The sequence below is a fragment of the Colobus angolensis genome, unplaced genomic scaffold (genome assembly GCF_000951035.1).
Source record: "Colobus angolensis palliatus isolate OR3802 unplaced genomic scaffold, Cang.pa_1.0 Scaffold140, whole genome shotgun sequence".
Taxonomy (NCBI): Eukaryota; Metazoa; Chordata; class Mammalia; order Primates; family Cercopithecidae; genus Colobus; species Colobus angolensis.
The window spans coordinates 929654-956696 of NW_012114489.1; the positions used below are offsets into that span (position 1 = coordinate 929654).

The 27043-nt window shown below is 37.1% G+C and overlaps 1 protein-coding gene and 1 long non-coding RNA gene across 2 annotated transcripts in view; one reads left to right on the plus strand and one right to left on the minus strand.

Annotated features, from left to right (window-relative positions):
* Positions 1 to 27043, minus strand: part of LOC105506832 — a 922775-nt gene that overhangs the window by 604604 nt on the left and 291128 nt on the right. The window lies entirely within an intron of this gene.
* DDX53 (DEAD (Asp-Glu-Ala-Asp) box polypeptide 53) lies at positions 21904 to 24026 on the plus strand. Its single transcript, XM_011935101.1, has one exon. The coding sequence runs from the start codon at positions 21995 to 21997 to the stop codon at positions 23888 to 23890; it is 1896 nt and encodes a 631-aa protein (XP_011790491.1). The 5' UTR covers positions 21904 to 21994; the 3' UTR covers positions 23891 to 24026.

The following is a 27043-nucleotide window of genomic DNA, read 5'->3' on the forward strand; positions in this document are numbered from 1 at the left end:
AAGGAAGGAAGGAAGGAAGGAAGGAAGGAAGGAAGGGGAAAGAAAAGGAAGGAAGGAAGGAAGGAAGGAAGGAAGGAAGGAAGGAAGGAAGGAAGAATGAATACGCTTGATGGTTGTACTAGGAGACTCCTGGAACTGCAGCTATTCCCTGGCTCCTACTGGCAGGCCCGTTCCCTATTCCTGTGTTTAGGTTTCACTACTGGGTTTGCTGCATCTGATTTTTGGGTTTGGTGTACAAAAAGCCCCTGCCAGCTTCCTTTCCTGAAAAGCTGGAGCCTAGTGTTTCTACCTGGTCAGGCTCTGCCTCAACCAGATCAACTTCCCGGGAAAAACTTGCAGCCCAGAGATTCCTGCTGCCAAGATCTCAGCCACTGCTTGAATCATCTGGATGACAATGACACACCCAACTCAAGACAAATTTACTAAAACCTAAAACACTGACTATATACCTCAGTCAATCCTTCCAGAGTCTCCAGGTTTCAGCTTAAGCCTCTGTTTTTCCCTGCTCAAAGACAGAGGTCAAGCGAGTCTAGCAACTAAGAGCACACACTTTATGACCATACAGTCCTTCACTCAATTCGCTTTGAACATAAGGCTCAGATTTTGAACCACCGGGATCTGCGATGTGTGGCCACGGACAAATCTTCCACGTATAATCCATGTTATGTAAAGATTGTTTTCCTGGGAATACGATGTGACTCTAGCAAGTTTTTAACAGAGTATACTTGGGCCAGGAAGGTTCTAGGCGTAAGCAAGCATTGAACGAGGAGCGATTACACCAGGAGTAGATCCATTCTCAAGTACAACCTTGATGGTAAACGAGAAGCAATATCCACCTCAATCAAAAGATGTGTTCTCCTCCTCATCCCACACCTCTCAGCACCAAGAGATAGTTAATGATACGGTCATCTCTGTTTCCCTCCCAGGTTCCCAAAGATCTGAAGGAAATGGAATGAACTCCAATATCTGCCTCCAATTTCCCTTTCATTTCCTTGCAATCTGATGCATCATGCCACTTGTTTTGTTTTTTTATTTTTGAACACAGCCAGGCTCATTCACTTACATACTGTCTATGGCTACATTCACATTAAAAGGGCGTAGTTGAATAGTCATGACAGAGGCTATATGGCCCACAAAGCCAAAAATAATCACTATCAGGCCCTTCAGAGAAAAAAAAAAATTGTGGGCTGGGCTATGTGGTTTACTCCTGTAATCCCTGTAATCTCAGTGCTCTGGGAGACCACGACGAGACGATCACTTGAGCCCAGGAGTTCAAGACCAGCCTGGGCAACATAGTGAGACCTCATTTCTACAAAATAAAATAAAATAAAAAATTAGCTGAGCATGGTGGTGCACACTTGTAGTCCTAGCGGCTTGGGAGGCTGAAGTAAGAGGGTCACCTGAGCTCAGGAGTTTGAGGATGCAGGGAGCTATGAAAGTACTACTGCCCTCCAGCCTATGTAACAGTGAGACCTTGTCTCAAAAAAAAGATGGAGGAGGAGGAGGAGAAGTGTGGGGGGAGGGGAGGAGGAGGCGGAGGGGGAGGGGGAGAAGAAAAGAAAAGAAAACGTTTGTGAACCCACATTTATTATCACTTTTGGATATATATTCTACTATTGCTATCTGTTTTAGGATGACGGTGAGGGACACACAAAGCAAATGACTTAGCAATAGCTGACCACATCTGAAGCTTTGACAACTATATCATGATCATTTCCTAGCAGGCAGAGTTTGCACCACCTGCTCCTGTGGTAAGCACTTTAATAAGTGTTATTATATATATTTGTAACAACCATAACACATACTACTTGCTCGATTTTTATAGATGGGAAAATATAGTCAGAGAAGCTTAGTAAATTTCGCAAGGAAATACAGGCAACAACTGGTGAAAGCAGGATACATATCTTAAGGTAATCCATTATGCAGGTCTTCTCAAGCCTTAATGTGCATATGAATCATCTGTGGACCTTACTAAAATGCAGATTCTGATTCAAACATCTAGGATGGGGCCTAAGATTATTCATTTTTAACAAGTTCCCAGGTGATGCTGTTGGTTTGCCGACTATACTGAGTAACAAGGCATTATATCATACTGTGCCTTGTTGAACTGATTTAATTGGAAAATGTTCCATCTTTCTACTTAAATCAAAGCTTGAATGACAAAATCAGGGATTAGAGTTGGAAGGACTAATTTAATAATAGCAGCATTAAGAATAGCTAACATTGACATGTTATTATGTGCCCTTGATGTGAATTGTCTAATTTTATACTGACAACCACCCTAGAGATAAATATCATTTTAACATCATTTTACAAAAGAGAACAGTTAGTAACAGAGCAGGTGAGCAACTTACCCAATGTCACACCAATGGAGGAGATGAAAATCAAACTTCAGTCTATCTGACACGGCCCCTGCTCATAATCACTACACTCTGCTGCATCTTATTACATGTGTCTGGTTACATAACAAAGACAAGTGTTAGCCCCATCTTGGAGTGAGGTCAGCCTCTGTCTTTCCCAGCCACTCTTATCTGGACTCACAGAAACCCGGCTCCTCCATCACGCTTGATGATGGCATGAATTTTATTAGCCCACCATTCAATGGAGTTAGAATCAGCCTTGCTCTCATAGACATAGCACCAAATGTACCACATGGGTTCTGTCTTACTCACATAGACCCTAGCCTAGGTTGAAGCAGTCTATAAAACAAATTTCTGTCCTGTTTCTTTCTACCAAATATTCCAATGTTTTATTGACAACAAAATATCAACTTGAACTTGCCTGCTTGAGTGGGACCCTGACACCTCACCAATTACTTGTTTCTGAGAGTTTCATAATCCCAGTAGTTCTCTGACTGGCACATCGCCTGTGTTCCATTGGCCTATATGTCTATCTTTAAGCCAATACTATATTATTATGATTATTGTAGCTTTGTAATAGATTTTGAAATCAGGAAGTATGATGTCTTCACCTTTATTCTTCTTTCTCAAGATCAATTTGGCTATTCATGTTCTATTGTGGTTCCATATTAAAAACTTTAGAATTGTTTTTAGTATTTCTGTAAAAAATGCCACTGGGATTTTAATAAGAATTTATTTGAATCTGTAGATCCTTCTGGGAAGTATTGACATTTTAATAATATTAAGTCCTCCAATCCAAGAATATTGGATGTCCTTCCACTTGTGTCTTCTTTATTTCATCCATCTTTTCTCATTTTCAGTATACAAGTCTTTCACCTCCTTAATTAAGTTTATTCCTAGGTATTTTATTCTTTTTGGTGCTATCATAAATGAGATTGTTTTCCTAATTTCCTTTTCAGATAGTTGACTGTTAGTACATAGACATGCAACTCATTTCTGTATGTTGATTTTGTATACTGCTAAATAAATCCATGCATATATGGTCAACTGATCTACAAGGGTGCCAAGAATACACAATGGAAAAAGGATAGTCTCTTCAACAAATAGTGTTGGGAAAACTGGATATCCACATGTGAAACAAGGAAATTGGACCCTTATCTAACACCATACACGAAAATCAACTAAAAATGGGCAGACTGAAACATAATACCTGAAACTGTAAGGATATACATATATGTAATCTGTCTGTCTGTCTGTCTGTCTATCTATCTATCTATCTATCTATCTATCTATATGGGACTACATCAAACTAAAGTGCTTCTGCATAGCAAAGGTAACAACAGAGAATGAAAAGGCAACCTACAGGAAGGGAGAAACTATTTGCAAACCATAAAACCATATATCTGATAGGAGTGAATCCTCAAGATACACAAATAACTCCTACAACTCAATATTTTTAAGAAAAAACTACTAACTCAATTAAAAAATGAGCTGAGGACCTAAACAGACATTTTTCAAAGAAGGCATACCAACAGTCAATAGGTATATGAAAAAATGTCACTAATTATCAGGGAAATGCAAATCAAAACCATAGTGAGACAATACCTCACACCTGTCATTAGCCTACCAACTATTGACTATTCACTATTATCAAAAAAAAAAAAAAAAAAAAAGACAAGTGTTGAGGAGGATGTGGAGAAGTTGGAATCCTTACACCATGTTGGCTGGAATGCAAAATAATGTAGGCACTATGGAAAACAGTATGGGGGTTTCTCAAAAAATTTCAAATAGAACTACTATATGATCCAGCAATCCCACTTCTGGGTATTTATGAAAATAACTGAAATCTGATTCTCCACGGGATATTAGCATTCCTATATTCATTGCAGCACTGTGGAAACAACCAAAATGTCCACTGGTAGATGAATGGATAAAGAAAATGTGCTATATACATATACAGAATAGAATACAACTTAGCTTTTCAAAAGAAAATTCTGCAATATGCTACAACATAGATAAACCTTGAGGACATTACGCTAAGTGAAATCAGTCAGTCACAGTAAGACAAATACTGCATGATTCTACTCATATGAGATATCTAAAGTAGTCAAATTCATAGAATCAAAGAGTGAAATCAAGGTTTCCAGGGGCTTGGGGGGGATGAGAAAATGGACAGTAACTAATTAACAAGCATAAAGTTTCAGTCAAGCAAGATGAATAAGCTTCAGAGACCTGTTATATCACATTGTACCTATAGTCAACATATAATATGTTAAAATGTATTATAAACGTAACAATTTCTTGAGAGTAGATTGCGTGTTAAGTTTTCTTACCATAATACTAATACTAATAATAAAACCATCTATGTTTTAATTCGTGTTTGCCAGTCATGAAATCCGTGTCACTCTATGAAGAGAATGCTCAGATCAAAGTCAGACAGTGTAGAAAATACCACTTAATGTTCTCGCTGAATGATCTCTAAATAGCCAAACACATTAATTAATTTTCTGCCATACTTCACTGGGGTTGCAATCTTTTTCAGCAAATTGAGACAGAGACTCCATAATGAGAACAAAGCTATATCAAACACCATTTCAGCAAACATTGAAAAATCAAAAGTGATAATATTTCTGAAGTAATGGCTATGTTGAAAAGAGTAAATGCCATCAAATGCATCTATTTTCCTGTCAAGTGCTGTAACGAGACTGGCAGAAAAACAAGATGCCAAATTAATTCCCCTTAAAGGCTGTTGCCTTTTCTTCCATCAATTTTCTTCTCCTATCATTTAGGAATATCAATAAACTCCCAAAGAGAAGCTTTGGCAGTTAACATTGTCATTTTGTGTTTCTCTTCCCCTCAAATGATTCTTACTAAAGACTTAAGTCACCTGCTATCTCCCTCTGTGGTAAAGTGCATTGAAAAGAATTGAGCATAAGCCTTTGCCCCAAATCCTCAGCTTGAATGGTTTTATCAACTAGAAGCAGTTCTGAAGCCCCTGTGGAAGGCAAAGTGCTTGGAAATCTAAGATTCTTATAGTTACATATATTATTTATTTTAACAATTTATTGAGATATAATTCACATACCTTGCAAGTCACCCATTTAAGTGTACTATTCAATGGTTTTTAGTACATTTTCAGAGTATTGCAAGGATCACCACAATCTCATTTTAGAACATTTAATCACCCAAAAAGAAGTCACTACCCATTATTCCTCCCACCTCACTTCCAAGCTCACCTCACCTCCTGTCCCCATCCCCCTGCACTAGGAAACCACCCATCTACTTTCTATATATAGTTGACCATTATTAACATTTCATATAAGTGGAATAATAAAATATGTGGTCTTTTGTTACTGGCTTCTTTCACATAATATAATGTTTGCAAGGGTCATCTACGTTATAGCATTTATCAATACCTCATTCTTTTTATTGCTGAATATTCTTCCATTGTGTGAATATGCCACATTTTCTTTTTTTTAAGTTCAGGGGTACATGCGCAGGTTTGTTATACAGGTAAATTTGTGTCATGGGATTTTTTTGTATAGATTATTTCATCACCCAGGTATTAAGCTTAGTACCCATTAGTTATTTTTCCTGCTCTTCTCCCTCCTCGCAACCTCCACCCTCCAATAGGCCCCACTGAGTGTTGTTCCCCTCTATACGTCCATGTGTTCTCATCATTTAGCTCCCATTTATGAGTGAGAACATGTGGCATTTGGTGTTCTGTTCCCGCATTAGTTTGCTAAGAATAAAGGCCTCCCGCTCCATCCATGCCATGTTTTCTTTATGCATTCATCAGTTGGTGAACATTTGGGTTCTATTTACTTTTTGGCTACTATGAATAATGATGCTATTTACCATCCATGTACAAGTTGTCGCAGGAATATGTTTTCATATCCCTTCCATAGATACCCAAGGGTGGCATTGCTGGGTCATATGGTAACTTTATGTTCAACATTTTGAAAAACTGCCAATATATTTTCCAAAGTTACCACACTATTTTACATTCCTACCAGCAATGTATGAAGGTTCAGATTTCTCCTTCACATCCTTGCCAAACACTTCTTGTTGTCTGTCTTTTTGATTATAGCCATCCTAGTTGGTGTAAAGGAGTATCTCACGGTGGGTTTGATTTCCATTACCCTAATGACCAATGATTTTGAACATCTTTTCATGTGCTCCTGGCCATTTGTACACTTTCTTTGAAGAAATATCTATCAGATCTTCTGCCTATTTTTAATTGAGTTATTTATCTTTATTATTGAGTGTTAAAAATTCTTTCTACATTCTGGATACAAGTACCTCACCAGATAAATTATTTGCAAGTATTTTCTCTCATTCTTTGGGCTATCTTTTCCCTTTCCTGACAGTGTCCTTTCAAGTATATACCTCACCCTGCTTTTGCAGCACTCAGGCGGTCAGAATCTGCCACAGGTGTGTTGGTAAATACTGATTGCCAAAATTATATAGATTCCTTCTTGCCCTTAGGAAAATATCTAAACACTTCATTATGGTATTCATCTTTTGTAATCTGGCCCAACCCTTCTCTTTACCATTATTCCCTGCCTTTCTCCCTGCCCGCCTGCACCCAATGAACCTTATGCCCCTCCTTCAAGAGTCTTTTCACTCTTTCCTCTGTCTAGAATGATCTCTCCCTGCCTGTCTTTTCTCCAACAATAGTCCCCATGCCTCTCCCTCCATTTATGTAAGTACTCACAGTATCTCCTTTCACTAGGTAAATCCACCATCTCTAACGTTCATGCTTGGATATACCTCAAGGAATATACTTGAGATATACCTTTCTTGGCTTCCTCAGCGAAGTTAGATACTCTGTTCTTGGTATTCCCACGGCATTCTTTTGTTCATCTCTCTCAAAAAGCACTTCACATATCATAATATGTCGTTCCCCTGCGTGGGCATTTTCCCACAAGACTGGTACAATTCTCCTAAACTAGGATGTTGTGAGATTTACTTCTGGCACATAGTGGGGGCTTGCAGAAACTATCAAAGCTCTTTAAAAATATTCCAGTTTCCTTTTCCTTTCAGGCAGACAGTTAGCTTGCATTTGCCTAGCCCTTTAAAGTTAGGGATGGCTGTGTGGCCATTTTGGCTAATAAAATATGAACAGAAATGACATATCATTAAAATGAGGACCCTTTAAAAGCCAATGTGCTATCTGCCAAGCTGTGCTTTCTTACTGTAGTGATCATGAGAGCATAATTAAGACGAAACTCAGTCAGGGAAGGACCACAATCAGCATAGTACCATGCCATACCACAGTAGACATGTACTATGAGTAAAACAAACAAAAAAAAATGTGTGTTAAGCCACTTCAATTTAGAGACTCTGTTACCATATCATAACCTAGCCTCTCCTGACTAGTGCTGGACTAAATACGTGTCTGTTGAATGAATGCAATGAAAACGCAGTGTAGGTCACTATCTCTTTAGTTTGCCTATAATGGAGTAAATCACTCTTCTCTTGCTTTATCTCACTATGTATACTGTTAAATAAATAGCAATGATTGCTTCCTACATGTATTCAACTTCCCTCTACTAGTAGTCTGCTAAATTTGAATGTAAAGGAGAACTATTTTCTCCTTGCATTACAAATGGGACATCTGAAAGTCTTCTACAATTTCCAATTCTTATTTCTCGAAAGTAGCACACTGGATTACTCTTACAACAAATTCTTTAAAAAGCATTCAAAAATACCCTGTTAAAATGTACCTTCTGAGGCAGATACTCCTGACATACAGCTGCATTTAACTTCAAAATTTATCATGGGAATAAGCATAAACTGTTTATACATGGATCATGGATATTTATCCCTATCAAAACATTTGGCTTTGGAGAATAGTCTGAGAGAAGCTGCCTGGGGGTTGAGGTGGGAAGTAATGTACATCGTGTTATAGAGTAGCCTTTTTCTTCAGCAATGTTTGCAGAGAATTCTTTTTTAGAGTTGAGGATTCTCAAAACGACTACGTCATTTAAACACACAGAATTAGTGCCTTTTGAAAACTATGATTTAAATTTTCTGGTGGCAAGCATATCTAAGTGGATAAATTTATAAATAACCTAGCTTATTCCTGAGTCATTGTTGACCTGTATACTCAGAGATGATACCTTTCTGTTTTGTTCAGCCACTTACTTTTGTACATATCTCAATGTTTGCACTTTTGGCTGAATTTTAATTGTTTGATTATATGCCTCTCTTTAGTCTGTGAAAAAACACATTTTATTATTTATACATTCCTCATAGAAAACAATAGACCCATTTTTAATTGATTAAGGGGTTGCATGCGTGAGGGATGAGTGAATGCTAAGTTAGTTGTGTGACTTTGAGCAAACTGCTTTTAGTCTCTCTAGACCTGAGCTATCCAATACAATATTGACTAGCTACATACATGTGGTCAGTAAGCACCTGAAATGTGGCTACCTGTGTAAAATACACATCAGATTTTATGTCTAAAACACACATCAAATTTTCAAGACTTAATACCAAAAAAAACTCACAAATAACAGTGTTCATATTGATTGTATACTAAAATAATAACGCTTGGGGTATATTAGGTTAAATAAAATAACTATTTAAATTATTACACCTGCATCTTTTTATACTTTTTAATTTTTTATTTTGAAATAATTATAGAGTCCCAAAACAATTCAAAAATATTACAGAGAGGTTCTGAGTGCCTTTAACCAGTTTCCCCACTGATAGCATCTTACATAACTACAGTACAATATCAAAAATTTAAAATTGACATTTATATAATACACATGCCTTATTCAGATTTCAACAGTTTGACAAGCATACATTTTGTTGTGTGTGTGTGCATGAGTTCCACGCAATTTTATTCCATGTATAGCTGTGTAAGATCACCACTAAAATCGAGATGCAGAACCATTCCATCACCACAAAGATCTCCCTTGTGCTACTCCTCCATAAACCCACCCTTACCCTAACACCTGGTCACTAAACCCTACAAATCACCAGTAAGCTCTCCACCTCTATAATTTCTTCATTTAAGGAATGTTATATAAAGAAACATACATTATGTATCCTTTGGAAATACGTTTTTCTCCACTTATCATAACGCCTTTGAGATCCATCCTAGTTGTTGCATGTATCAATAGTTGTTCTTTTTATTGCTTAGTCATATTCATGGGATAGATTACCACAGTCTAACAACCCAGTGCTGGAGATTTGGGCTGTTTCCAGTGTGAGGCTATTAAAAATAATCTGCTATGGACATTCATCTATAGGATTTGTGTGAACATAAGTTTTCATCTTTATGAAATGAATGCCAATTATGAAACGAATGCCAATAAGTGTGACTGCTTGGTCATATGTTAAATATATATTTAGTATTTTTAGGAAACTAGTTGTTTAAGAACATAGGTGTATAGTGATATATCATTGTGGTTTTCATTTGGATTTCTCTAATAGCTAATAATATTCAATACCTTTTCATGTGCTTATTCACCATCCATATATCCTCTTGTAAAATGTTCATTTCTCTTGCTGATTTTCTAATTGGATTGCATCTTTCGTTTCTTCTGTTTTTTACTGTTGAGTTTTGAAATATTTTTGCATATCTTACATGCAAGTCCTTTGTCAAATATGAGATTTACAGATATTTTCTCCCAGGTTGTAGGTTGTCTTTCCATCTTCCTAGCAGAGTCTTTTGCAGAGCAAACTTTTAATTTCAGTGAAATCCAATGTATTAACTGTTTTCTTTTGTGAATTCCTACATCTCAAGTATTTTTTTTTCTAAAAGATTTATAGCTTTATATTTTGATCCACTGATCCATTTTGAGTTAAATTTTTTAAGTTGAGAGGTTTAGGTCAAGTTTCCATGTTTGTCTATGGGTGTCCAATTGCTCCAGCAATGTTTGTTGAATTGCTTTTGCATCTTCGTCAAAGGGACATGGTTGTTTAGGTCTATTTCTAGGTTCTACATTCTGTTCCAATCATCTATAATATCCATCCCTTCACTAATACCAGCCTTGGTTAATGAAGATTTATAACAAGTCTTGAAATCAGGTAGACTGTTTTCTCTAACTTTATTCTTGCCTTTCGAATTTGCTTTAGCTATTCTACTTCATTCGCCTTTTCATATAAACTTTAGAATAAGCTTGCATATACCCACAAATAATGATGCTGAAACTTTGACAGGAATTGCATTAAATTGAGGGGGAAATGATATTTTTATGATATTGAGTCTTCCACTCCTTGAGTATGGTATGTTTTTCTCTCTTTATTTAGATCTTGGACTTCTTTCATCAGCATTTAGCAATTTTCAGTATACAAGTCTTGTCATGTTTTGTTAGATTTATACTGAAGCATATCATTACTGTTGAGTTATTGTAAGTGGTATTATGTTGGGTTTTTTTGTTTGTTTGTTTTTGAGATGGAGTCTCGCTCTGTCGCCAGGCTGGAACGCAGTGGCACAATCTTGGTTCACTACAACCTCTGCCTCCCAGGTTCAAGCAGTTCTCCTGCCTCAGCCTCTGGAGTTGCTGGGACTACAGGCACACATCATCACACCTGGCTAATTTTTGTATTTTTAGTAGAGACAAGAGTTTCACCATGTTGGGCAGGATGGTCTCCATCTCTTGACCTCGTGATCTGCCCACCTCGGCCTCCCAACGTGCTGGGATTACAGGCATGAGCCACCATACCCAGCTGGTATTGTGTTTTTAACTATGGCTCCAACATGTTCATTGCTAGTCTGAAAAATACAATTGATTTTTGTATGTTGATTTTGTCTCTGCAACTTTGCTGAACCTACCTACTAGTTCTAGGAAGTATTTTTGTAGATTCCTTGAAATTTTATATGTAGATTGTGTCACTGGAAAATAGGAACAATTTTATTGCTTCTTTCCTAATCAACATGCTTTTATTTATTTTTCTTGCCTTATTACTCTAGCTGGGATTTTCAGTAGTGTGTTGAATAAAATTGGTGAAAGTGCCTGCACCTGCATTGTTTCCAAACTTAGGTGGAAAGTATTCAGACTTTTACTATTAATCATGAAGTTAGCTATGGTCTTTTCGTAAATGTCCTTTATTATATTCAGGAAGTTATCCTCTATTCCCAGTTTGGCTAGACTTTTTATCATAAATGGGTGTTGAATTATGTCAAATGTTTTTTCTGTATAAATTGATGAAATCATGCGATTTTTCTACTTTAGCCTGTTAATGCAGTGTTTTATTAAAGTGACAAATTTTTGAATATTCAACCAGCCTTGCATTCCTGAAATAAACTCCAGTTGGTGTATGTGTGTATGTATGTGTGTATATACATATGTATGGATGTACATTTCTATATTGCTAGATTCCATTTGCTAACGTTTTTTGAGGTTTTATTTCATCTGTGCTCATAAGGGATATTGGTCTGTAGTTTTCTCTTTGTTTGTACTGGATTTGTCTCTTTTTCAGTCTCAGGGTACTATTAGCCTAATAAAATAAGTTGGGAAGTATTCCCTCCTCCTTTTCTATCTTCCGGAATAAAAACTTTGCAGAATATGTGTTAATTCCTCTTTAAATGTTTAAAAGCACCTAGGAGGGTGGATATATTTTGAGAGATTTTTAAAAATACAAATTAAAAATTATCTATTTCATAATGGGTGACCTTTTGCAGTTTGTCCTTTTTGAAGAATTGCTCATTTTATCTAAGTTGCTAATTTTATGTGTGTAGTGCTGTTCTTACTATTCCATTATTAGTCTTGTCTTGTATGTCAGGCCTGCCGTGATATCCATTGTTTCATTCCTGATATTATAATGCATGCTTTTTTTTTCTTTATTTATTTGTTTGTCTTGCTGGACGTTTGTCAATTTTATTGATCCTTCTCGAAGAACCGGTTTTGTTTCGTTGATTTATTCTATTCTTTTGCTGTTTTCAAATTTAATAATATCAGCTCTTACCTTTATTGTTTTCCTTCTGTCTGCTTTGAGTTTATTTTGCTATTTTTAATAGTTCCTCGAGATAGTAAATTAGACTGTAGATTTGAGATTTTTTTCTCATTTTAATGTGACCATTTAGTACTATAGGCTTCCCTCTTCACACTGGAATAGGTATAACCCACAAATTTTGATATGCTGCATTATCATCTTCAATCTATGTATTTTTTAAAGTTTCTTTTGAAAATTGCTTTTTGGACCATAGATTATTTAGAAGTAATTTTCCTTAATTTCCAAATGCTTAGATATTTTTCCGTTATCTTTCTGTTTTGGGTTTCTGGGTCTGATAGTAACAAATTCTCTCAGTTTCCCCTCATCTGAGAATTCTTAGTCTCATTTTCATTTCTGAAGCTGTGTTCTCTGGATATAGAATTCTAGATTGACAGTTCTTTCCTTTCAGCACTTGAAAAATATTAAACCACTTCCTTCTGGCCTCCATGGCTTCTGATCAGAAATCTGCTATTATTTGAACTACTCTTCCCCTATAGATAATACATCATTTCTCTCTAGCTGGTTTTCAATAATTTTTCTTTGTCTTTAAATCACAGACATTTGATTATGATGTGTTGTGCATTTCTTTGGGTTTATTGTGTTTAGGCTTTTCTCATTTTCTTGAATTTGCAGATTTATACAGTTCATGAAATTGTGAGAATTTCAGTCATCAGTCCTTGAATATTTGTTTATACCCATATTCTTTCTCCTCTCCTGGAATTCCAATGACATAAATATTAGACTTTTTATTACTATCCACAGGTCCCTGAGGCTTTATTAATTTTTTCATTCTATTTTCCTTCTGTTATTAAGATTTGGTAATTTTTAAATTTAATATTCTAACATCAAGTTCATTGCTTTGTTCCTCTCTCATCTCCATTCTTTTATTAAGCTCATGTAGTAAGTTTATTTCAATTATTGATGCTTTCAGTTCTAAAATTTCTACTTCTTTATGTCTTGAAGACTTTTTGTTAAGATGTTTTGCTAAGACTTTCTTTTTCCTTGTTCATTTCAAGCATGTTCATAATTGCTCATTGAATAATTTTTTATGATGGCTGTTTTAAATCCTTTTGAGAGAATCCCAATGTCTCTTTCTTCTAAGTGTTGGTATCTATTAATGGTGTTTACTCATTCAAGTTGAGATTTTCCTGATTCTTGATATGGTGAATGACTTTCAGTTCTGTCTTAGTCATTTGATGTATTATATTATAGAATTTTGATCTTATTTAAATCTTCTATTTTAGCAGGCCTCCACTGACATTACATTGGTAAGAAAAGTTGGAGAGAGCCACATTACTTTTAGGCAGCTGTAGAAGTCCAAGCTCCTCATTCAGCCTTCACCTACACTGTTGAAAGAATGAGGCATACCTCATTACTGCTGGGTGAAGGTAGAAGTCCAGGCTCCCCATGCAATTTCTACTGACATGATGGTGGGAGGGTGGAGAGGGGCACCTCATTACCTCTGTGAAGTGCTAAAAATCTACTTTCTCCACTTGGTCTCCTTGATTTCCTTGGACACCACCAAGTGAGAAGGGGAAGGGGCATCTCATTACCAATAGAGGAAGGCAGAAATCTAGGCCCCTCAATTGCTTGGCATTTGCTGATGGGGACAGGAGGGTAGTTTTGCTTTTCTGTTTTCTGTGACGGTGAGTAGGGCAGTTATTGTCAAAGTTTTCTTTCTTGCTAGGCTGTTTCTTTCCTGGACCTTTGACTTAAAATAGGAATTAAAAGAAATCTGTGGCTGTTCACGTAGGTGTTTCTGGGTTCCAGGATTCTCCGGCACCCACTCCAGAATATATGGAAGGCAAAAAATAAAAAACCCAGGGAACTCATCATTGTGTCATTCCTTAAGTCCCAAAGTCCTAGCTGCTTTGCCTTCTCTCCAGATTTCAGAGTCTTATGTTTATTTTATATCTATGTCCAGGGATTTCAGCTATTGTTAGCAGGCAGAGTAGGGAGAAATAGACCTATGCCATTTGGCCCAGACTCAGAAGTTTCCCCTTCTTGCTTTTTAAAAACTGTGGTTACTAGAAAATAAATTGCATTTCTGACTCACATCATATTTCTATTGGACAGAGCCATATGTAGATCTTAGCCTTCGCACTTGCAGATCAAAGCGTTACAAGAGATGCACTTCAAAGTCAATCTTTTACACCTCTACAATCCCATGATTTTAAGAATTGTTGTTTGACTTTTTCATACAATGCAAAATGATATAGATAATATTGTTTCTCTTTCTACTTACCTACATCATAGTTATCAAAAATGAAATAGTTCTGGAAAGCCCTTCAAATGCCTCAAAATAGAGGCAAGGTTATTATTATTTTTTAAATGAATACCAATATGTTAACATTTCTATAGGAAGTAGTTGGTAAGCAAGGATTTCTCTGAAGGAGCTTATTGCAGGTGCTAATCAGCTCACACTATTTTTTTACTGTCTGTGCTGAAAAAAGAATTAATTACTTCAGTAGCCTCACTTCTTCACATACCTAAATAATGCATACCCCTACTCTGTGGAGAATAAACTAAATTTGATAGAGAAAAATTTAATGTGTAGCTAAAGATAGCACTGTAATCTCCTTGAAAGAACTCTCAGCACTCTCCTCCCTCCTTTTAAACAGACTTTCCTTTTCTGAAACTGCTAATGAATGGTTCTTGTATCCTTGTGATTCCCTCCCTCATTGTATATCTTCCCACATATTTCCAAAGACAATTAAAGTTCATTTTCTTCCAATATTCATAAGTAATTTTTCTGAAATCCACTGGATCCTTACCAGAACAATTACAATAACCTGTCCCCAAAAGTCTTGTTTTCTAGAAGCATTGTTTAAAATTAAGACGGTGCCTTTGAGCTTCAGGTACAAAATATATAAAGTTCTCACTCTATCACTACAAAGTTTCCCAGTGGTCTAGTCGTCTCTCATTGAAATTGTTTCCCTTAAAACATGCGTTTCTCCATCATTCCACAAAAAGGGCATTTTCTTTTAAGATGGAGTAACTCACTCTGTTGCCCAGGTGGGAGTGCAGTGGCACAATCTCAGCTCATTGAAACCTCCATCTCCCGGGCTCAAGTTATTCTCCTGCTTCAGTCTCCCGAGGAGCTGGGATGACAGATGTATACCACCATGCCCAACTAATTTTTGTATTTTTAGTAGCAACGGGGTTTTGCCATGTTGGCTAGGCTGATCTCAAACTCCTGGCCCCAAGCAATCTGTTCGCCTTGGTCTCCCAAAGTGCTGGGATTATAGGCATGAGCCACTGCGCTGGGCCAAAAAGGGCATTCTTGAAGGTCATTGATGATTTTCCCTCTCCAAAATCCAGTAGTCTACCTCCATCCTGCCCTTCTGAAGAATTTTATATTGTTTACCAAAACTCCTCGACAAGTTCTCCTGCCTTATTTCTTAATATATAGCCTCTCTCTTCCCCTACCTTCCTGTTTTTCTCTTCTTGTTATCTAATCATATGAATTCTATAGTTCCTTAAAATGTTCTTCAACCTGTCTTTCATTACTGTCTATTTTGCATTCAATTCCAGTTTCAACTATAACTTCTATGCTGACTATTCTCAAATCTCTCTTCATCTTCTCATCTGAACTACAGTCCCAAATCTCCAGGTTCAGTTAGCATTTTTACTTGTATGTCCCCCATAACACCACAAACTGGACATGACTGAAACCAAACTCACCTGCCTCCCCTCCGCCTTTCCTGTCGAATGACTTCAACATTCTCTGCTTCAATAAGCCTCCAACCTGGAGGATTGAGTCATCTTTAATTAAAGACTCTTTTTATCTGAGAACCAGGCACCAAATCAAGCACACTTTTTCCCTAGAAACGAGGATTAGGTGGAAGGGAAAAGACCTTGAAGCTAACCATATCCATGTTTAAATTTATTCACGTCTAAAGTTATTTACCACAACTTTGCATGAACTTGGATATATTATATAACATCTCTGAGCTTCAACGTTTTCACATGAAAAAGGCAGAAAATACATACTATGAAGTTGCTGTGATGATTTAATGAGATAATACACTTAAAATGTTTAGCATATAGTAGAACTCAAGAATGTGAGTTGCTTCTCAGACACCATGTTTCTATCTGTTCCATTCTCTGAGTTCCCACTGCTAAACTGCCACACTCTATTCAAGTCTCTCAGTCCCATGTACTTGAAATATCAAAAACAAAGCCCCCATTTTTCAACCCCACTTCCCTGCATTCTACTTTCTCCAAGGGACCCAATTCCCTCATTAATGTCATATGATTCCTTCATTCTAAGTTTGCCACTGGATGGCCTATAAACAACAGGAATTTATTTCTCACAGCTCTGGAGTCTGGGAAGTCCAAAATCAAGTTACCAGCAGACTTGCTGTCTGGTAAGGGCCCACTTCCCGGTTCATAGACGACCAACTTTTCATTGTAACCTCACATCACAAAAAAGGCATGGGGTTTCTCTCAGGCCTGTTTTATAAGGGCAAGCTAATCCCATTCACGAGAGCTGTACTCTCATGACTGAGTCACCTCCCAAAGGCCCCAACTCCTAACATCATCACCTTTGGGGTTAGGATTTCAACATAGGAACTTCGGGGGAACAAAAACATTCAAACCACATATGATGTTATACATCAGTGCTTACGAGCACTTGGGGTTCATATATCAATAACATTTAAAAGCCTAATTAGGCTACTGGCCATTAGATTTACATTCTTTCTTGCCCTAGGAGAGACCTTTAAAAATAATTTGAAATCCTTATTTCATTTTAAAAGTATATTTTACAAAAGATAGTAAGGCATAATGTTAGAATAAAAAAGTTTACATTGAATAAATTTAGATTTGGATAAAAAAAATTATATTATCCGTATTTTTTTTTTTCATTTTGATATGGACCAGAGGAAACTATCAGAAAAATCCTTGGACAGGGAATCTCCATGATTCTCTCTCTATACCTACTGTTTCTGTAACAGGGATAATTGATATCTGGAGAGTTCCTACTATGAACCAAGTAGTAAAACTTTGTGTGTGTCTTGTGTGTATACAAGACAGTATGCCATTCTACAGACAGCAAAACTAAGACATAATTTTCTCAAGGACTCACAGTGAATAAATGGTGAAAGTGATATTTGAAACCAGTTATTTAAGGTCCAGTGTTCTTGATTGCTAACTATACCACACTGCTACTACTTCTTTAGACTCTGTGGCATGAGTATGATTCTGTACACAAAATAAACATACCAATATGTACAATGATAATGGCAATGTTTGCCATAATATAGCACATGTATTGAACAGAATAATGGCCAGATATATATCATCCCAAGGAAACTACTTCTATAAAGAGTATTTATAAATTGTCAAGTGCTGTACAGATGCAAAACCAACTATAATTATTATCATCAACAATGCTAACTGGAATTCCGTAAGTCAAGTTTGCTTTAGACCATCACAGCAGATTTATTAAATAAAACATGATCAATATCATTTCTAAGGGAGTCCCATATATGAGACTATTTTAGGCCAACAACATTAACTCATCTTTAAGAGAGTTTTGTAGAAATCAGAGTGATTGCAAATTAGCCCAATTCACAGCCTGCAATATTGCACTCTCTTACTGTTGCCTCTAAGATTATAGGGACTGCCCTAAGCAAAATGGTAGAAATCGTCTTAAACATACTCTTGTCTTTCCTTACATTACCCCTTTTATCTTACCTTGGGGGAAACTTTACAGATCCCCTCTACCAGAAATTCAGTTCTTTCCGTCTTTCCCACTCTCTGCCCTAAAAGAATCTTTTAGCCAGCTGCTCCACTGGAAAGCATCTAACTGACAAATTCACATTTTTGTGTTTTGTTTTTCCAGGACCATGCTAATAACATACCAAGCCATAAGCCACAGGGATACATATTTAGTGGAAATATTTCAGATACAGTGAATAAGCCTGTTGTAGAGACATTTGGAGCAAAGAACATCACACTGCTGGCCCTTAATGTAGCTGACAAATATTTTTTCCCACTGATAAGGGCAATCATAAATGGTAATTAATCACCCTGAAAGCACAATCCCTCTCAGTATCTTCAATATCCGCAAGTCTTCTATCAGTTCTGTGTCATCACAGTAATTCACTACAATGAGTTCCATCTTAAAGTGCTCTGCTTTTTACCCAAATTTTACAACTACCCCTCTGACAACAATATGACTTTTCTTCACTTCACTTTCATGGCTTCTTCTATTTTTCCATATGACCCACATAAAACAAGAATAGAAGCAAGTCGCTTCGTAGTAAAGGACTAATGTCCTGTACTGTTTTCCCGACTGGCCACAAGTCAACAAATGGTTCTAGATTTTTACTCCCAATAATTTGCTGAGTACCTTTGGTCAATTCCAGAAAGAATGTGGAATCTCAATTTCACTCTCTATAATAAGGGAGAAGAACAAAATGACCTCTGATGTACCCAACACCTGTAGAATTCTACGGTTCTGTAACATTAAATATTATTCAAAGTAAAGATGAATACACAATGACAGAGAAACATAATATGTCCTTCGAGAGGTAAAAGCCACGTGTAACTAAACAAATTTCCTTTTAAAATAGTTAATAAACTAGAAGACATTGAGAATGCCTTAAAATTCCTAGTACAATTCATGGAGAAGTATGGAGGAGTTGTGATGTGACTTGATCAGAATATACCTGGTTGAACAACCAGATGAAAAAAAAAAATGGTTAGGTAATTTGTATTTATCCAGACCAGTGGTTTCCAAACTACATTCCAAAGAACAGTACTAATTATAAAAAATAATAAAAAGATTGCATTTAAATGGTGACTGAGCCCTTGAGGGTTGTCTGGACTTAGTGACTCAATCTACAAAACAGAGTATGGAAAGGGTGAAATAATAATTTTTCAGTGTAGCAAATATGAACACAAATTATCCAAGGGACCAAGGTTGACATTACCAATGATAGGTCACGTTGACATCAGGTACCTATCTCCCCAATATGATGTGATGGGACAGGCTCTTCATCTCTGTGATATTTTCTTCCAAAGCTCATAACCCCAGTCTAATCATAAGAAGTTACATCAAGTATACCTTTTTGAAGGACATTCTACAAAATTCCTGATCATTACTCCTCAAAACTGGAAAGATTATGAAAAATAAAAAAAAACTGAGAAACTCTCACAAACTGTATATAACTAAATGTAGTATGATGTCTTGGAGTGGATCTTGAAACAGAAAAAAATACATTAATGGAAAACTGGTAGCATAAAGTCTGGAATTTAGCTGATGGTAACACACCAATAGTGTTTTCCTATATTTGACAAATGTATCATGATAATGAGATATGATAAGATTAGAGGAAGCTGAAACTGGCCGAGGCTATACGAGAACCTCTCTGCACTACTTCTGTAACTGTTCTGTAAATCTAAAATTGTTCCAAATAAAAAGCTTATTTAAATAATTGATGAAGATATCCATTGGCAAATTTGTTTGGGGAACTTTGGATTAAATAACTGATTTTTCTCAATGTCTGTAATTGTCATAGCTCCTGGAATATCCAATAAGCATTGTGATTTTAACAGAGAGAATATAGGGTGCTGAGTTTCCCAAACATATTTGACCAGAAACCTTTTCATTTCTTCAAATAGTATCTTTTACAAAAAGTACTGACACAGAGAAGTTTTCTCCCAAGGTGTCACAGACTTCTGTCCTATACTAGACCATGACGAAATTTTAATCAGTGACTGACTGAAGAACAAAGATGCTATGAACATTAAATTGGCAGAAGACTTGAAACTAGAGGCTAATATGATGGATTAGAGAATAATCATTAAAATTATATTTCATAGGCTACATCAATTGACCAAACTTAATAAGATGACTATAAAATGATACACATATAGTCTTCATTTAGGTAAGCAAATTTTTTTAAAAAATCAACTGAGTAAGTAAAAGAAGCAAGAACTTAAATGCCCGTCATGTTACTGTGAGCAGCTTTGTGTCTCAGGAGTTCTTAGGTCAAATTAGTAGAATTGTCATGCTCAGTAAAGATGCCCTAATAGTAGGAGTGATGCCATTTCTGCAGATTGTTTGTCTTTTTGTTTGTTTTTTAGTTCTGTGTGCTACATTGAAAATGGTCCTCAATGAACCATTTCCAAAGGAGAGGCAATAGGATGATGTGTGTCTTGGAAACCATGTCATAGCAAGAAACGTTGAAGAAACTGGAAATGTTGCCGTGATGCACAGAAACCTTTGACAGAGGCCGGACACCGTGGCTCACACCTGTAATCCTAGCACTTTGGGAGGCCAAGGCGAGTGGATCACCTGAGGTCAGTAGTTCGAGATCAGCATGGCCAACATGGTGAAATCCCGTCTCTACTAAAAATACAAAAAATTAGCCAGGCGTGGTGGCAGGCACCTGTAATCCCAGCTACTCGGGAGGCTGGGGCAGGAGAACCACTTGAACCCAGGAGGCCGAGGTTGCAGCGAACCAAGATTGCCCTATTGCATTCCAGCCTGGTCACCAAGAGTGAAACACCATCTCAAAAAAAAAAAAAAAAAAAAAACCCTTTGACAGATCCTTAAGTACACAAGGATACAGGAGAATCAAGCCTTTTCTGTATAACTTCAGAACTCGGGAGAAGGACTTAAGGACACAGGAAACTGCACATTTTGGTTCAAAAAAACTTCCGTAATCATTAAACAGCCTCATAATGGAATGGATATTCTTGAAATGAAGTGAGCTCCCTGCCTCTGGGGCTGTCTAAATGGAAGCTGGGTATCCCTCTGTCCAAACTGCTGCTAGAATGTCTTCTACACGTACCTAATAATGAGTTCTACACAGCCTTCCAGTGCTAAGGTCTCAGAAGCTATCAAACCACAGGGAAGGAAAAAAAATGAAGAGGCACTGAGAAAACTGACAAACCACTAAAAACAGCCCCTAAAGTACCCTTAGGCACCACTCTACCTCTCTTCTAACCATCATCCCTGTAATAATACCTGGAAACTGCCTAAACAAGTGCTGACATTTAGTTGATGAATTAAGGCAAAACGCTGTCCTAGAGTATGCACCTAAGAGATTTCTGATTAGTAGAATTTAAGTTACACTAGAGGACGGGGAAGTGATGAATTTATCCTAACCAAGTATTGTATTCACTGCAAAAGAAATTTACCAAAATAAATAAACACACAAATATATAAACAAATAGTTTTCCTTTAAATGCACTTTTTTTTATCTTAGAGAAATAACTGGTTTATATAAAGGACAATGTGTATATGGTGTGTATGTTTAAGGCGTGCTTCAAGGTTGCTCTCAAGCTGAGCCAGAACTATCACGAGAAAAGTGAAAGGCGCACCCAGGACACAGAAGTTAAGGAAGCAGTTACTCTTACGGTCCTGTAAGCGCTGGCGGGGTCAGCACTTACGTGAGAGTAAGTACCTCTTTAAATTTGCGTCACAGGCGCTGGCTTACCTCACCCCAGTCCAAGCCCTGTGATTGGTCAGGCCATCAAAGCCTTGCCCCTATACGACAAACACTGGTTTCTTACGCAGCTGCTGCGTAGCTACGTGACTAGCACCCGGAAATAATTGCCACCGCCATCTTTTGGTGCAGAAGCTGACGGGAAAGAGGCCGCAGACCTGAACTTCCAACCGTATGTAGGCAAGAAGCCGGTGCCGATACTGCCACTATCACACAATGTCCCACCGGGCCCCAGAGTGGAAGAGAGCGGAGGCTAATCCAAGAGACCTTGGGGCCAGCTGGGATGCCAGGGGCAGCAGAGGCCGTGGCTGGAGTGGCCCGGTCGGCCATCAGGGACCGAGAACAGCAGGCTCCCGTGAACCACCACTCTGCTTTAAAATAAACAACAATATGGTTAGTGTGGTCATTGGTCACGGTGGATCAAAAATAAAAGCTCTACAACATTTGACAAACACTAAAATACAGATTATAAAGGGGGAATCTGAAGCATTAGTCAGAATTTTTGGCAACAGGGAAATGAAAGTAAAAGCCAAAGCTATTATAGAAACACTTACAAAAAAAGAAAGCTACAACTCAGAATCCAGTGTGGATAATGCTGCATCCCAACCCCCTACTAGAATAAATCTACGCAGAAATGACATTGCTGGAGAAGCTCGGCCCTTGTCAAATTGGGATCGAATTGGGGCAGCAGTCGTGGAGTGCGAAAACAGAAAATGGGCAGATCTACCACCAGTTAAGAAAAATTTTTACATAGAATCCAAAGCAACAAGCTGCATGTCTGAAATGCAGGTAATTAACTGGAGAAAGGAAAATTTCAACATAATGTGTGATGACTTGAAAAGTGGTGAAAAGCGTCTCATCCCAAAACCAACTTGTAGGTTTAAAGACGCTTTTCAGCAATACCCTGATCTTCTGAAAAGCCTAACAAGGGTAGGATTTGTAAAGCCAACGCCAATTCAGTCACAGGCATGGCCAATTATTCTACAAGGAATAGATCTTATAGAAGTTGCACAAACCGGAACAGGGAAAACATTGTCCTATTTAATGCCTGGGTTTATTCATGTTGATTCTCAACCATTATCTAGAGAGCAAAGGAATGGGCCTGGGATGCTAGTCCTTACACCCACTAGAGAGTTGGCTCTTCAGGTGGAAGCTGAATGTTCAAAGTATTCATATAAAGATCTCAAAAGCATTTGCATATGTGGTGGTAGAAACAGAATTGGACAAATAGAAGACATTAGTAAAGATGTAGATATAATTATTGCAACTCCTGGGAGGCTGAATGACCTACAAATGAATAACTCTGTCAACCTAAGAAGCATAACCTACTTAGTTATGGATGAGGCAGATAAAATGCTGGATATGGAATTTGAACCCCAGATAATGAAGATTTTATTAGATGTGCACCCAGACCGGCAGACTGTTATGACAAGTGCAACTTGGCCAGATACCGTTCGTCAACTGGCACGTTCTTATTTGAAAGATCCTATGATTGTTTATGTTGGTAATCTGAATCTAGCTGCTGTACATACAGTGAAGCAAAATATAATTGTTACCACAGAAAAAGAAAAACGAGCTCTCACCCAAGAATTCATAGAGAACATGTCACCCAATGACAGAGTCATCATATTTGTCAGCCAAAAATGTATTGCTGATGACTTATCAAGTGACTTCAATATCCAAGGCATATCTGTAGAATCATTACATGGCAACAGTGAACAGAGTGATAAAGAACAAGCATTAGTGGACTTTGAAAGGGGAAACATAAAGATACTGATTACAACTGATTTAGTATCCCGAGGTCTGGATGTTAATGATGTCACCCATGTATATAATTACGATTTCCCATGCAATATTGAAGAATATGTACACAGAGTAGGGCGCATTGGACGGGCAGGAAAGACTGGCACATCAGTTACCCTCATCACTCAGAGAGATGCGAAAATGGCCGGTGAATTGATTAAAATTCTGGAAAGAGCAAATCAGAGTGTTCCAGAAGATCTTGTAGTAATAGCTGAGCAATACAAGTTAAATCAACAAAAGAGGGACACAGAAACACGATCAAGAAAACCTGGACAAAGGCGCAAGAAGCTTCATTATCGTTTAAGTTGAAAAGTTGTACCAGGCTACTGGAAGATTCCAGGCATGTTAAAGATATGCAGTATTGAATATACATAAAGAAGTATTGGAAACACACTGGCCATTTGAAGATATAACTAATTCTTAGATAATACTGCTAAACTTTCAATATTGTGTATGTTCCTTAATTTTAAAAAGTCTCAAAAATGAGAGAGAGACTATGTGAAGAAAAAGTAAATGTTATGTGTTAAAGTTTAATTTCTTTCAAAAAGACTTTTATTTTAGGTTTGGGGGTATATGTGAAGGTTTGTTACATAAACACGTGTCATGGGGATTTACTATACATATTATTTCATCACCCAGGTATTATGCCCAGTGCCCAATAATTATCTTTTCTGCTCCTCTCCCTCCTTCCACCTTCCCCCATCAGGTAGACCCCAGTGTCTGCTGTTTCCTTCTTTGTGTTCATATGTTCTCATCATTTACTTGCCACTTACAAGTGAGAACATGTGATACTTGAGTTTCTGTTCCTGTGTTAATTTTATAGTCTGCCATGTCCACTTGTCTTCTCTAAAACACTTGGTAGAAGACAATAGTGGTGCTTTTCTGGCTTTAAAATAGTTGTACTAAATTGAAGCATAGCTTCAAGCTTATCCAGTCAAAATATTCTCTTCCCCCCACCCCAGCAGTTGGTGCCACAACAGTTCTTAAAGTTATTTCCACTACTATTCTCTACTTGTTTTAGTTCATTAGGAAATAAGTGCTAAATTTTTTAGAAGATTCCACAATTCTGTTTTTATTAGAATGATGTCATCAACAGAGCAGGATGTCTGACTCATTGGGAATCAGGTCGTTGTATGCATTTTGTCACTAACCCTTGGTTAAAACTCTGAGGAAATCACTTGCCTTCTCTAGGCCTCAATTTCTCCACTCATGAAATGGGACAGTTATATTAATTAATTTAGGGGTCCATTTCACCTCTAAAATTTGGTGATATTATAACTAAAACTGTATACCCCAGCCTTATATTAACACTTTTTTGTCTAATCTAGGGGAAATTGCATCCTTGCATAATAAATGGAACCAAACAATCCTTTTCACTGACAAGAATAGTGCATTCTGCATTTTTATTGATTTTGCAATGTAACTGGTAGATTTTCATTTAATTCTTTGCTTTTCTTTTCAACATGTTTTATTTTAATTCAATTTGAAGGTCAAAACCATATATATATATATATATATACACACACACACACACACACGCACACACACACACATACATATATCAGGGAAAAAAATAAAGTGAAAGAAAAATTTATCTACTGGGAAAAACATTAAAACCAATCAAATAAGGGCTGGCCGTGGTGGCTCACACCTGTAATCCCAGCACTTTGGGAGGCCAAGGTGGGTGGATCACCTGAGGTCAGGAGTTCAAGACCAGCCTGATCAACATGGAGAAACCCCATCCCCACTGAAAATACAAAATTAGCCAGGTGTGGTGGCACATGCCTGTAATCCCAGCTACTCGGGAGGCTGAGGCAGGAGAATCGCTTGAACCCAGGAGGTGGAGGTTGCGGTGAGCTGAAATTGTGCCATTGCACTCCAGCCTGGGCAACAAGAGCAAAACTCTGTCCAAAAAAAGAAAAGGAAAAGAAACAAAAAACCCAATCAAAGGACATTTTTGCCAGAAGAACCAATTTTAGTAAAACTCTTCCTAATTTTATCTATAATTCTACCTCTTATGCCTTATTTAGAAGCAAGGTACTTCTCACACCTGCAAAAAGAAATCCCCACAAAGATGCTAAGCAAACTTTAAAATTCAGTGTTCATGAAAACATTAGAATTAGTTAACATTTCTGGCAAAATCAAGAGAAAAATTAAGGCAACAATCTTTTTTCCCAGCATGCCTTACCTGTGACTACAAATAAGTCAGAAAATAAGGGAAAGAAAGAAGTAAATGCTCTATGTATAGGTATGTAAGGCTTAAAGTATGGACTTTAAAGGCTTTTTTAAATGTAGACCTTAATATCTCTGGATAAAATCAGTAACAATGGTTAACATTTTTGAGTGATACATACCTGGTGCTTTATCTCCTAATCTCTAATATTTATAAGAACCCACTCAGAAGGAAATCTTACCCCTATTTTGCAGAGGATGAAGCAAAGTCAGAGGAGCTAACTTGCCTAAGGGCCCTAAACCTGGTTAAAGAGAAATTAAGTGATATTTAAAGGACTTCAGGGATATTTTGACCCAGAAGTGCCTGATTCCAATATTTATATTTCTTAATTTCAGTACAGTTATTATGTTTAAAGGCAATATGCTTGTCTTGAGGTTCTCTACAAGTTCAGATTTAGTGAAATAGAGAAGTGTGTGCAAATTTAATGCAAAGGCAATCTATAGCAGAACCGTAATAGAAGCTCAAATGGCTTAGTGCTGTTCACTCAGAGGAGAAATGATAAATGTTTAGCAAGTTAGAGTATATGTTATTTTCCAGAATTATTCTTAGAGGCAATGTTATATTTGTTAGAAAAGAATGCAACAGTTTGACTACTTGAGATAGTATATTTCCATAATCATGTTTGAGTAACAGTTACAAGAAAAATTATCACTCAATGTCTATAAGAAAATGAGAGATGTATGGATTTCTTCTACAACATAATGCTGAACAGAAGAACTAGTGTATAGAGAAAGATAGGTAGAAATAGTGCAATGACTGTTAGTTAACCAAGGGTGATTTTGCTCCCCAGGGGACATTTGACAATATCTGTAGACAGTATTGGTTGTTACAACTATGGGTGGGGGGTGAGGTGCTACTGGCATCTAGTGGGTAGAGGCTAAAAACCCTACAATCTTCAGGACAGCCCCACACAACAAAGAATTATCTGGCACAAAACAATAGTGCTGAGATGGGAAATACCTGACACAGCATAAGAAAAACAACCAAAACCAATTGCTTAGTAACCAAAAAGGCATGTCAAAGAAAAAAAAAATAGAGGGTTTCTAAGTTATATCTTACAGGTTTTGCAGAGAAAAAATATCCCTACAAACTTCCTGTCTTTGGTGTAGTCTACATCAGTGGTTCTCTACCAGGACCAATTTTATCAATGTTTGGAGACAGATTTGGTGGGTTGTTGTGTTAGTCCATTTTCATACTGCTATGAAGAAATACCAAGATTGGGTAATTTA